The sequence below is a fragment of the Ictidomys tridecemlineatus genome, chromosome 6 (genome assembly GCF_052094955.1).
Source record: "Ictidomys tridecemlineatus isolate mIctTri1 chromosome 6, mIctTri1.hap1, whole genome shotgun sequence".
Taxonomy (NCBI): Eukaryota; Metazoa; Chordata; class Mammalia; order Rodentia; family Sciuridae; genus Ictidomys; species Ictidomys tridecemlineatus.
In genome coordinates, this window is record NC_135482.1 from 76107326 (window position 1) to 76121510 (window position 14185).

Here is a 14185-nt window from a genome sequence, read left to right on the forward strand (position 1 = left end):
ATATCAAAATATAGAAATTTATATATTTTAAAGCCATTAAGATTTGATGAAAACAAGGAGGTAAGTCTACCTAGGGAAGACAAGAGTCCAAACATTAAGTTCTAGGGCACTCAACTGTTTAGACATTGGGGAGATGAGAAGAAACCTACAAAAGAGATTGGAAAAAAGTGACCATTAATACTGTTGATAAAACAGTAGAGTGTGGTATCCCGGAAACCAAGTAAAGAAAGTGTTTCAAAGACAGAGCAGGCTATAACTATATAAATTGCTATAACAGATTAAGTTGATTACAAAACGAAGCTCATTATTCTTATATGAGGTTATGTAAATACATTTATTCAAGTGAAAACATAACCAAATCCACCATGAATAACAACTATTCCTCACCTTGGTCATTCCTGGTAAATCCACAAGTGTCAAATTGACAACGTTTGGTGAAAAAATCTTAAGATGAATTGGTTCAGGGCTTACTCCCTAAAAATAAGTTTTAAAAATATTAAAATCACATTAAAATTTCAATGAAGTATGAAATGCTAAGGTAAATCTCATTTCAAGTAGATAAGACGTTAGATACTTTTAAATATGAATTAAACCATGATCACTACAACTTTCCAACAATCAAAACTTAGTAAAAAACACAAGAAGGCAGTCAGTTAGTCATATAACAAATTATAATCCTACCTAACCCCATACCATTTACATAAACAATTTATATCACCTGCACTGTTTCTATTTCTTTCCTCTATTAAGTAATATATTCTGTGCATATATTACTTAAATGTCTAATAGACTTAGTATTGAACAAAAGAATAATTTATTCACTATCTAAATTCACTATTCAAATTTATGATGCTCTTGAGTTGAGATAGTAAGAAATAGATAAAAACTTATTTAGATTAAGATGGCTCCTGATCTTTGAATATCAAATGACAAAAGTGTGTATACCAAGAGTTTTCTTAGACAATTCATCTGAATTTTTAGATTCCTAACTTCAAATAGTAAAAATATGAATAGTGAGAGATACCTTATTTTCTCTTCCATAGAATAATTATTGCAGAGCCTCCCTCTTCTTCAACATTGGCCTTCTACAAGTTTTAGGATTGAGTCAGCTACAAGTAAAAGGACACTTAGGAGGTATTTACACCTTTTGTTTGTACATGTTCTTCCTTATCCTTTAATATGTCCTCTCATATATTTATACACCTTATATTTTCCATTATAACCCACTGAAAATTCTAATTTCCTAGGAAGCTTTAGTATAAGTTTTTTAAAACAGTTACATTTGCTATATTAAAAAAAGTAGTGGGCTATTTTCTATTTTAAATACTCTAGTGTTCCAAAGTCATTAACTGTCATTATTTGGCACACCTAGGTTGTATTATTTCTCAGGATCTACTGCCATGGCATTCTCAGCGCATCCAATTCAAAGTACTGCCAAATACCTTTAAAACTCCAATCTTACATTTTCAATCCTTCAGGGATTTATGTTAACTATATGAAACCATTTATACATTTAGTCATATTAAATCACATACGATCAAAGCAGCATTTATTTCATTACACGCATGATTTAAGAGGATATTTTTTTATTTAATTGAAGCTAATGGACATTTCAAAGGTAAAGAGCAGATAAAAAACCTACTAGGTAAGTAAATTATATCCTTAGCATAATGTAAACATATTTTTTTATATAATGTAAACATCTTGTATGAATACTGACTAAATATTTCTTGACATTCAGTTCATGTAACTAAACACTTTCATTTCTGAATCATCATAATCTCATACTTTAAGTTCTGGTACTATAAAATTACCACCAACTGCTGAATTCAGTATGTACATTGGGATCTCTGTAGAGATAATTCAAATTGGTGTTATGATTAATAATGTCCCCAAAGACAAAATTATCTGGTCCCCTTTTTCTTCCTATATATAACAACATCAGAAACTCATAGAAATATAGCAGCTATAACAAACACTCAAAAGTTATCAGCTTAGAGTAAAATAATGAACAAAACAGTCACTAAAACAAACAAATAGGCATAAAGACTTAATGTGTCTCCAAAAACTGCTTTTGGTAGGGGGAAAAAAAAACACAAAAACCTCACCACAACATCTTGCAGATAAAAGGACTCAATAAATATGTGAAAAATATTAATATTAGGCTAGGGACTGTTTGTGGGATTAAATGTGCCTCTGGATAATACAAAAATGGAGGTGAAAACAAAAAAAGGAATAAAAGAGAGAGAAAAGTTACAAGAATAAAGAAAAACAAAAAAGAAGGATTTATGTGAGGCGGTGATAGTGCCTAGTATTGAGATCAATGGTATCTTAGATATCTAATTTATTTTAAATTCTCACAATCTTAGAAAATAAGAAAGTCATCAGTTAACATATTGCTTTTCATTTTCACACACAAAAAAAAGCTTTTCCAAATACATGTGTCTCACAAGCTATATAATGCTTCTGAGTTACAGAAAAATCAATCCATCCAAAAAAGATAATTCATAATAATTGTAATAAGTAGAATAATTATACAATAAAGTAATGTGTACCTGATAGAATCAAGAATAAAAATATAAATAAAATATCTAATATATATAAGTTCTAAGAAACAAATGAATTTTATGATTTTTTTCTGATGCCAGAGAGCAAACCCAGCACCTCACACATCCCCAATCACAAAACAAGTGATTTTAAGCAAAAGTTTTTGTTATAAAAATACTCCATTTATTTCAAAAACCAAGACTGCAAATTTACAATACTCTTCATATATTAGATACAGAAAAATCCTCGATGATATATTTACTGATGTTTATGCCTTCCAAGTCTAAAAAGATGCCTACCTTATTATTTCCTGAAATCCTTTCTGTTTCATTTTCAATTTCCTGTCGAATTTCATCAAAATCCGTGTAAAGCTGAAAGTTATTGAAACAAAAAGCACAATATTTAAAATAAGACCAAAAGCTCTCAAGTTGGGAAATACCCACACATTTCAAGGATGTCTATCAATTTGCTTCAAAGAATGAGTAAACAAATTCTAATGTACACATATACTTGTTCTGAGCCTAGGATTCATAGTTTTTAGTTTTTATTTTATTTTTTTGGTACTGGAGATTTAACCCAAGAACAGTTTACAACTAAGCTACAGCCCAAGCTATTTTTCTTCCCCATTGAGACAGGGTCTCACTAAGCTGTTTACAGCCTCACTGAGTTGCTGAGGCTGGCCTTGAACTTGCAATCCTCCTGTCTCATCCTCCCAAACTACTGGGATTACAGGCATATACCACCATGCCCAGAGATTCAGTTTTTCAAAGCTTTGTTTCAAAGTTGCCTGATCCCACAATTATGAATCTCCAAAATGCAACAGTTAAGAATCTCCAAATTAGAGAGAAATCAGGCTCACTTTAGAGATTGTTTGCCAAATATACTACTGTGGTTAGAAATGTTACTAAGATTTATTTTACAAGAAATGTTCGCTTTAAAATAACATGATTGCCAATGATAAGAAATTAAATTATCTAGTATTTCTCCAAAATATTATTTTCAACATGCTATTTCTTCATTACATTCTTGCATGATTACCTTATTTTTGGTGTGAAGAAATTTACCCCATTCTTCTGCTTCTACCCCTAGAAAAAGAAAAACTAATTTATTGAAAACTATGGGAATCACTTTTTATGGTTAGGAATTCAAAAAGGCAACACAATAAATTGCTTTTTTTGCTCCTATTTTGCCATTCACAAGGTAACAAGTGTTTTAAGATCTGCTAAATTGTACATTTCAAATTTAATAAATTGTATCACATATATCAAAATCATGTCTAATTTCAGGGAGATTTGCTCATAGGTCTTGCCACCATTTGAACTCTATAGATTTGATAAATAAAATTGTTTATTTTTATTTATTTGTAATATGATATAGCAAAAGGTATATTCTCCAAACATATTATGTATGAAAGCAGTTTATCTGATGAAAATATGCATTTAAGCTAATGGCTAAAAAGAAAATAAAAGAATTCCATTGAGTAATACAAAAAGCATATATAACATATTTGTGCATACACCCCCAGTAAAAATTTTCTTATATGAATGAAAGCCAATTTTTTCAGTGCTTTGTTGTTGTTTTATTTAGTTTCCAGTTGGATACCTATAAAGTCACAGTTTGGTGCTTCTTTAAGAGCTCCCTCAGTAGCATGGAGCTAACTGTTTTGTAACATGTCTTTTTAAGATAATTCCCCCAAGGTCAAAGCTGTGTTTTCCCATGGAATTGAAGGTAGGAAAAAAATGAAATGGAGTGGGGGAAAAAAACAAAAACAAAAAATCTGGTATATGCACTGTATAGAGTTGACACACTCTCCATTAGTTTCCAATCATAGGTCTGTTCCTCCTGTACTGGCTGAAATAAGGAAAATAGATTCACTGTATACACAGTGTAAAGTAGGCTAAAACTTGGAGAACGAATTTTATTGTTTTTCCCAGAAATTAGAAATGTTTAATTGTATAAAGATAATCTAAATTTACCTCTCCCAAGCAGAGCTATTTTGTTTTTGCCAAATTCACAGAAGTTTTTAATAATAATGAAGTGTATTGAATAATGTATATTAGCTACCTAAAATCAAAATGACTATAAGATATCCACATAAATATTTATCAAAGAAAGGTGGATCATTTCTTTGGTGGAATAAAGGTAAATAAAACTGGATCCTTTTTGCAAGTAAAATGCTCACCTACTTGAAGCATAGTACCTTCTTCCAAGAAGTCTCATTGGAGGACTGGAGTTATCTAGGTGAATAAAACTCACAAAGGCAGGTACTACATACCAAAGGGGTGTTTTTAGTTTACCTTATAATATAAAAGAGGCCTAGTTTCACAAGCATGTTTTTAAAAATAAAAATAAAATAAATTACATTCACCACCAAAAAAGCTTGCATTTTGATGTAATGCCAGAAAGATAACAAGATAAAACCTGCAATCAATGTGGATAAGCAAATAAAAATGGAAGAAAAAAAAATGCACACAGCCTGTAAGAGTACATAAGCACACATGCAGGCATAATAGAAAAAGAAGGGCCAAAAACAAATGGATAGAGGAAACCTTTAGAAAGGTGTCTTGAGTTTTTCCATGTAGCAGGGTCTGTAGTTAAAGAGAAACAGCACAGAATGAAAAGTTTAGTGCTTACCCTAAAATTTTAAACCTTTTTAAAAAATCAAATTTGTAAAAATATGATCACATTTCAAATGCACATAGCATTCAATTATTCAAAATTTACCACTTGAATTAGAGGATGTGTGTGTGTGTATATATATATTTTTTTAAGTAATTATAAATCATATTATGTGCCATAGTTTCTTTTTAACATTTTTAGAAAACACCATTGTTTCTTAATTCTAAATAGATTAAAATTAGTCCACTATTCAATAACTTGCCTTTGAGATATTATTTGATAGCCTACTGTAAGAAAAGATAAATCGATTAAAAAAAAGAAAGAAATCTATAAAATATATTGGGCTCTTATTTCAAAACCTTAAGAATTAGTAAGTATATGCAAGTATTTGCCCTATTAGCAAAGACTGAACTTTATAAGGGTATTTTCTTTGAAGCAGATGTTAAATTTAATAGAATATATTTGGTTAATAAAATTAAATTTAACAGAAAGTAATCTCTCCATCTTCATGGATTCAATCCACTAAAGGAGTCTACTGCTTATAACCACAACCCTCTATACAGAAAGATTAATCCTACCTTTTTCTTTTGGTCTTTATTGCCTATATGGGTAATTTAACTAAACAGTTCAAATTATACACAAAATTTTTAGTATTATCCTAAATATTAGTATTATCCTATTTTATATATACTTAATAAAACAAAATCTCTCTCCCCAAAATTCATAATTTTTCAAGTTTCCAATGACTCACTGTTCAGAGGTATAAGATATAGCAGAATTTTGGCCTTTAATCAGCATGCTACTTTTGCATTTTGTCTAAAAGAAAATCTGATAAAAATTTGATTTTTTACAAATATATGAAGGATATTTGTGAAGGTTTATAAAGTTCAAGCTAAACACTCTACTCTAAAACATAGTTTAATTTTGTTTTTAATAAGAATTTAACAAAAACTTCATTTACATTGTTAGAAGTAGGAAGCAATGAGAATACTATAAATTTACGTACTGATACATCAATTTTCCCAAGTAGCTAGTAGAATGAAGGATCTGATCCTATGCTAAATAAACTTTCATCATAATTATACATATTAAACACTAAAATATTTTAGCCAGTTTTGATAGACCTATATATAAATTACACTTATTCATGTTGGATTTTGTTTTGTTCTTTTTTTGGGGGGGGCGGTGGTACTGGATATTGAACCCAGGGATACTTTACCACTGAGCTACATCCCCAATACTTTTAATTTTGAAACAGGGTCTCACTAAATTGCTAATGATGGCCTCAAACTTGTGATCCTCCTGCTTGAGCCTCCTGAATGCTTCAATTACTGGGATACGCCACCATGCCAGACTTCTCTGTCATTTTAGAATGCACTGTTCTTAGTATGTTATTAGTAACTCAGACTTTTATGAAATAACAAAGCCCTCACAGGCTTTATAAATCCTTATACAAAATGGCCAATGAATATTTTTTTGAAGAACTTCTGTTCGCTTATGATTTCCTCCCATTCTCTTTTATTATCAGGCTATCAGGTAATTTATCCTTTTGGAGAGTGGGGTGGGGGTACTCAGGATTGAACCCAGGGTCTTGCACATGCTAGGCAAGCGCCCTGACACTAAACTATATCTCTAGCCCTTCTGATTTTGAGAAAGGATATTGTTAAATTGCTAAGACTAGCCTCAAACTTGTGAACTTCCTGCCTCAGCCTCCCAAGTAGCTGGGATTACAGCTGTGTGCCATTGCATTCAGCAAGTTCATACTCTTTTAATTAAACTGTATGCTAATCTACTTCATGGTTTCCAATTTTCTCTGGGTTAGAATGATTTATGATAACTAGAAATGCTTATCCAGGAGAAATTAGCTCTAATGAGAAACTAAAGAACTATCATAGAATAAAATATGAAATTTAGTACTCAAATTTATGGTTATCTATTTTGTGTTCTAGGTAACTTGTCATTTTCTTCCCCTAATATTAGATTTAACCAATCTAATAATCTAAAATCCAAGGGAATTTTAACACTGATCTACCAGCCCTTTTTTATTTTATATTTTAAGACAGGATCTCACTAAATTGCCCAGGCTGGCGTTGAGCTTGTGATCATCCTACCTCTGCCTCCCAAGGGGCTCGGATTACAGGAATGCATCACCATATCCGACCTGACTTTGTGTGTGTGTGTGTGTGTGTGTGTGTGTGTGTGTGTGTGTGTGTGTCAAAAAGCACTAAGCTTGGGAAAATGTATATACAGGTAAAGATACAGAGAGGAGACATCAACAAAACACATTGGACAGATACAGCAAAAGAGATACTGAGGAACTGACACATCTATAGCTGAAATATACTACCTTTCCAAACAAGAAAAGCTTTAATCTAAGGAAACACTTGCCCACATTTGCAAGTAGTTTCTGAGAGACAGAATATCCTCTGCTCTTTCAAAGTGACTTAAGGAAATTTAAAAATTAAGAGACATAATGCTATATAGTTTTCTTAAAATCTTAGCTAAAATTGTCTGACAAATGTATTTAATGAAATTGGTGGGGATGAATTTTAAAAAGTGCTATTCTACATATTTGAGGCTGAAACATAGGTTAGCCCACAAGGACTAAATCTGCAGTTCAGAATTTCAATAATAAAGAAATATTAAAGAAATGTAAAGTGATTAATAACACAATTATATTAGATATATCTAATATAATTTAAAAGATTTCTTTGTGTCTCTCTGACAGTCTATACAAAAATATTACTTGTTAACATCTACAACTTTGCTAACTTGCTTCAATGATTAACATTCTAGGGTCATAGTAGATGTTCATAACAGGTTTTCCCCACTTAAAAATAAAACAACCACCACCAATAGCTCTTATAATAAATGAAGGAAAAAATCAAATACAGAAATTAAAATACCATCAATTTTGTCAATATCATTATTTCATCTTACATTAGAATATAAGCAGAATGAAATTGCATTGAACACAGATCTCTGCAGGTAAGAAACAACACATGTACTTTTGGGGGGGGCCGGGGGGGGTGGTACCAGGATTGACCCAAGGGGTGCTTAACCACCAAGCCACATCCCCAGGCCTTTTTTATATTTTTTTAGAGACAGGGTCTCACTGAGGTGCTTAGTACCTCACCATTGCTAAGGCTAACTTTGAACTCAAGATCCTCCTGCCTCAGCCTCTTCAGTCACTGGGATTAAGGCATGTGCCACCGCTCCTGGCTACAGACATGGTACTCTACTGCAAAAGTTACTTAATAATTAGAGCTATTTTACAGACTTGTAAGACAGAAAGTCTGAGCTGAACACTGAAATAAACAGGAATATTGAATCCATAACTTTCTTTTTTGTTTTCTAGGTCACACAGGGTTAGTACATAGCATGCACAATACTAGGGATCAGAGTGGTAGGCAAGTGCTCTACCACTGAGCTAAATCCTCAGCCCTTAAGTATATTACTCAAACATTTCAAATCTCACTAATATGATTAATATAGGATACATATTTAATAAGCAACTTAAAAGCTAATAGACAAAATAGCATTTCTTAAAATATTTTCAGTTTAATTTTTCTAAAACCTTGTTATATAAAACAATGCATTTTGCTACTTTCATATTCCTTCCTTACTAGTCATTAATCCATTAAAGAAATAGCCTAATTCAGTTTAGCTGGAGACTAAAACTAAACACAGGGAGAAGAGAATCTTTAAAAATCAAATAGTATGTGTTATATAGGAAAACCTTAACACGAGAATAGAAAAAACTAATAACAATTTAAATACTACAACTCTTTCTATAAATAATATTCCTCTTCGATAGAGGAGCAGAAGAATCAAAAATAGCAAGCACATAGTAAGACCAAAAAAAGGGAAAGTGAGAAAACAATGCTAAGCTAAAAATTAGTCATTTTAATTTTACTTAAAATGAAATCTTTTGGTGAGCACAATGACACATGTCTGTAATCCAAGCAACTCAGGAGACTGAGGAAGGAAGATCATGAGTTCAAGGCCCAACTGCGCAATTTAGCAAGACTGTCTAAAAATAAAATAAAAAGGGCTGTGCTCTTGGGTTCAATCCTCAGTATTGCAAAAAAAAAGAATGAATGATGAATGAATTTCTTCAACTAGAATCTAAATGACTAAAATTCTAAATCAAAATTTAAAAAATATATTAATGGTTAAAAACTAGAAGAGGAAAAAACTTTAAATACTCCATAAAGCATTTAAAAGCTTTTTAAAAAAAAAAAATAACTGATTACTATTTACTGAGTGCCTCATTGGATCCAACTTGAAAAGTATTAACTGTTTACTAAGCTGAATTCCTCCAAAGGAACTACTCCCAACAGCTTTGCTCATGGCCCTTCAAAAACAAAAATTATTTTTTTTTACATTAAGAAAAATGCATATTGCTTCTCTTCATAGGACTTCTAATTTTGCTATGATCACTAATTGTTAATTGTCTAATCAATGCATATCTTTTTAAGAACAGACAAAAAAAAAAGAATAACGCTGTAAAAAAACTCTTATCTCCAAATTGAAATTTACCATTGTCTTCTCCTGTTGTTTTTCGTTTATCTTCTGGTGAAACATGGACCAGTTGCAGAATGAGTGGTCTTCGAGTGACAATACCAGTACCTCTGGGAAGCAGGTCCCTCCCCACTAGGCTTTCTAGCACTGAGCTCTTTCCACTGCTCTGAAAACAGAATATACAAGAAAACAATGAGTTTCTTAACAGATTTTTTTCTGTTAATAGACTACTAATAAAGCAACATACACGGATTATCTTAAGGGAAAAATCAGTGGAAACTTTTTAAATGAAATTTAATTATATTTTCTATTAGGACATCTTTTTATTAAAAAAAAATCCAAAAACAAAAAAATAAAAGCCTACTCAAAAAAAAAGTCCCTTTTCCCATAATTTTCCTACTTTTTTTGATACTCCCTCAAACAGGTTTTAAAATCTACATAATACTGATATATACATAAAATCATGCTTATAATATGTAGTTATTTCACATTAAATGGGGACAGTACTGAATATATCTTTCCCTAACTTGCTTTTATTTCTAATGTAATAATCAGGGATATAGTCTCATATCATTATATTAACAACGTCAGAGTTTAATGGTTAAACTATTCTACACAGTATTCTACACAGTATTCTACTGTGTATAAAACCAAACCCTAATAAATGAATGTTTAAATGGTTTACACTATTAAGAAAAATGCTGCAGTGAATATGTTTATATACATAACCTTACTCATTTATTACCTCATTAGATTTAGTTCATTTAAATTAAATTGCTGCAATTAAAGAAGATATAGATTTTAAGCATTCATAGTTACTGCCAAACTGCATACCACAAGATAGCAACATTCAGCTGTACTCCCAACAGTTTGTTACAAATTTGTTGTTTGTTGCATCCCCAGCCTCACTGGACATTGTCACTTTTCAAGTCTTTGCTACTTTGATAGATGGACACTAACAGCTCTTTTAAATTTGCATTCCTTTATCATTTTTTAACATGTTTTTTAGTTGTAGATGGACACAATATCTTTATTTATTTTTATATGGTTCTGAGGATGGAACTCAGGACCTCACACAGGACCTCACACGTGCAAGGTGGGCGCCCTACCACTGAGCCACAGCCCCAGCCCGCCTTCCTTTATCATTGAGGTCAAATTTTTTTAAGGGCTTTCTGTATTTCTCCTTTTGTGATCTGCTTATGCAAATGCTAGTGCTTATATTTCATTTAAAGCTTATATTTCTTATAAAGCTCTTTATCTATAATGTATTTCATTTTTTTTGTTTTGAATATTCCCCCAACTACTTATTTTGAAAAAAAAAAAAAAAAAAAGGTTTTTTTTGGGGGGTGGGGCACTAGAGATTAAACCCAGAGGCACTTAATCACTGAGCCACATCCCCAGCCTTTTTAATATTTTATTTAAAGACAGGCTCTGGCCGAGTTGCTTAGGGCCTCACTAAGTTGCAGAGGCTAGCCTTGAATTTTCAATCCTCCTGCCTCAGCTTCCCAAGCTGCTAGGATTATAGGCATGTGCCACTGCACCCGGCTATTTTGAAATTTTTTTTAAATATTTAGTTTTAGTTTTAGGTGGACACAATATCTTTATTTTATTTTTACGGGTTGCTGAGGATTGAACCCAGTGCCTCATGCATTCTAGGTAAGCACTCTACCACTGAGCCACAACCCCAGGCCTATTTTGAAATTTTAAATGCTACCAAAAGTTGCAAGAAGTCACAAACCTTAACACAGAGTCAATCATTTATTAACAATCTGACACATTTGCTTTTTGTTTTATGTCTCTCCTTACACATACACACATACTTTTTTCTTTTGTTTTCCCATTTCAGAATTAGTAACAGATACCAGAATATTTCCCCTCTAAATAATGTGGCATGTGTTTCCTAGGCACAAGGTCATTCTTCTCTATAACTACATAATTATCATACTCAGGAAATTTAATACAGATAACAATACTAATATCTAACATGCAGTAAATAATAACATATAAACCTCTATTAGATAGTCTTTTAAATGTGTATGATACCTAATACACATTTTAAATACTTCTAGAATTGCAATTTTCTTAACTTTTCAATATACTGTGTTTTTATATATACTGTATTTTTTCCCGCACTGTTTTTTTTCCTTAGTCAAAAGTAATATATCTTTTAATACTTTCTACAAATGAAAAAAAATCTTAATTTCACCTGTTGAATCAGGAAGGATCTATGGGAATCAATGTCCAGAATGTACAAACCAGGGAAGAAAAGGTTGATCATAAAATTAAAACTTCTTGCCCTCACAAAAAAAATTAGGGAAAATATCTGTGATCCATATAACTTACAAATAATTTGTAACTATTGTAAAGCATGTATGAGGCCTTAGGTTAAATCTTTAGCATGCAAAAAAAGAAAAATAATTCATAACCAAAATGTATAACTGCTACAAATCAATAAAAGATGAATAACCTAATAGAAAATAATGTACAGAAATAGGAACAAAAACTCATAATATCAGAACCACAAAAGGTCAAGAAATAAGAGGTTCAAACTCACTAATAATCAGCAGGATGCAACAAAAACCACAATGAGAAATCATAAATAAAAATCATGACAATACCAAGTATTATATAAATAAACATATTTTGCTCTGTTGGTAGGAATATAAATGATTATAACATCCTAAGCAGCAGAGATATCTATTAAAAATAAATATAATATACAGTCTAGCAATTCCATTTTGATAACTTAAACAAATTCTGAAACATGTATAAAGAGATATGCATAGGAATGTCCTCAGTGACATGGAGAACAGGACAAATGTTCCTCAACAAGAGGATAATTTGTAATATATTCTTATAATTGTCTGTTTTAGAGAGGTATAAGTGAATAAATGAGGAATGTAGGCCTGGATATATGAATTCACATGACCGTCAAAAACATTGCAGAAGGGCATATACTATTTATTTGACACTAATTACTTCAAGTTAAATCCATCTAAGAAAATATTATATATTGTTTAGATTCTCTCTATATATATGTATAATGAAGTGCAAGGGTATGACAAAACACCAAATTCAAGAATGTGCCTCTCTTTCCATTTCTCTGAAAAGAAATTTAACTAGCTATTAATATTTTATTAATTTGGAAGGTACATTTAACAATATTCATAATATTACTGTATTTATTATTATTATTATTATTATTATACTCTGGTGACATTTTCAGTGTTTCAAAATAATTTTATAATGCCTCAAATGTGGTACAGAATCTCCCACTGAAGAGATAATAAAAGGCCTCTTTTCTCCTATACCCAAAGCAAACACTTGATGGAGCCACACAACTTGAATATAGGTTATACATCAACTACTATGTACAACCTGCCTTCTGTAAAAGTGATCTGTACTCTCTTTAGTGTCCAGCTCTGGCAGAAGAAAGCTCACTGTATTACTCAAGTCTGCAACAAAGGTCTATAAGCAATTCAGGTAATATTTCAATCTTCTTTCACATCATCTTAGGAAACGAAGAGCTAAGACAAACATATTTTCTGTTCTCTTGTTTGGTTAGGATTCACTTAAAAAGAATGGTTACAAGGGTGGTATGGCACATAGGCCTGGGGCACTGCTATGGCAAAGAACCCTTTGCCAACCTTATGAGAACTGTACTGTGGACCTCAACTGGAGGATCAGCTAGAGGGGCAGCCAATAAGAGGCACCTGGATTCAGGCACAGTGTGGATCACACTCATCCAAATTTGACATAAATATGCTGGTATCCATTCTAAGGCAATAAAAAAAGAGGTATCTGTGGGATTAAGGTTCCTCCAGAAATGAAATATACTGAATGGTAGTGCATTTTGGACCCAACACTTTCATGCTATGACCTGTCTCATTATGAAAATGTACAAATACCTGAAATGGAAAGTAAGCCTCATGTTAAAATGAATGGGAAGAACATGATGACTGCTCTGTGTGGACTTTAGTGGCATGGTTGATTCATATGATGCTTCAAGAAATCAAAAAACTTATTAAATTGGAGAAATTATGAACCCTACATTTTTATGATGCCTAGTAAACTGAGAAAGTACCTAAAGACTTCATTGGTAGACTAGAAAATGTCACTTCATCTCTGACACCAGTGGAATTCAAATGTGAACAAAATGATATGAATTGCTTTTTGTCATTTTGGAACTAGACTGAGTTACTTCTTAGAAAATAGAGTTCCTAAAACCCACCTAATTGGTTAGACTGCTGTTAAAATAAGTCTTGTCTATTCATGTCAACTCATACCTGGGAAATGAAGAAAAATGACCTAAAAGAGCAAGAATAAATAATAAGTTAAAACCAAAATTTTTAATATGTTGTCTTTATTTCTAAGATCCCAGCAGATTTCCTGAAATTAGCACCAGACCCCCTGTGCTCTCTCAGATTTTTATTAATTTTGATTACATGTAAATCATAACTATAGAATGTATAATCAGGTTTTTTTCATGGTACTG

The 14185-nt window shown here is 31.7% G+C and overlaps 1 protein-coding gene across 9 annotated transcripts in view; it reads right to left on the minus strand.

The window, feature by feature from the left end:
* Positions 1-14185, minus strand: part of Dnm1l (dynamin 1 like) — a 55805-nt gene that overhangs the window by 30027 nt on the left and 11593 nt on the right. For 4 of the 9 annotated variants that reach the window (XM_005334039.5, XM_013362295.4, XM_005334036.5 and 1 more), the window contains exons 2-6: positions 9709-9856; positions 5097-5135; positions 3586-3632; positions 2847-2918; positions 388-474 (exon numbers count right to left, since the gene is read on the minus strand). In XM_005334039.5, coding sequence (XP_005334096.2) covers positions 388-474; positions 2847-2918; positions 3586-3632; positions 5097-5135; positions 9709-9856 — 393 coding nt within the window. The remainder of the gene's footprint in view (positions 1-387; positions 475-2846; positions 2919-3585; positions 3633-5096; positions 5136-9708; positions 9857-14185) is intronic. The other 5 variants (XM_005334042.5, XM_005334041.5, XM_005334038.5 and 2 more) reach the window with 2 other exon arrangements.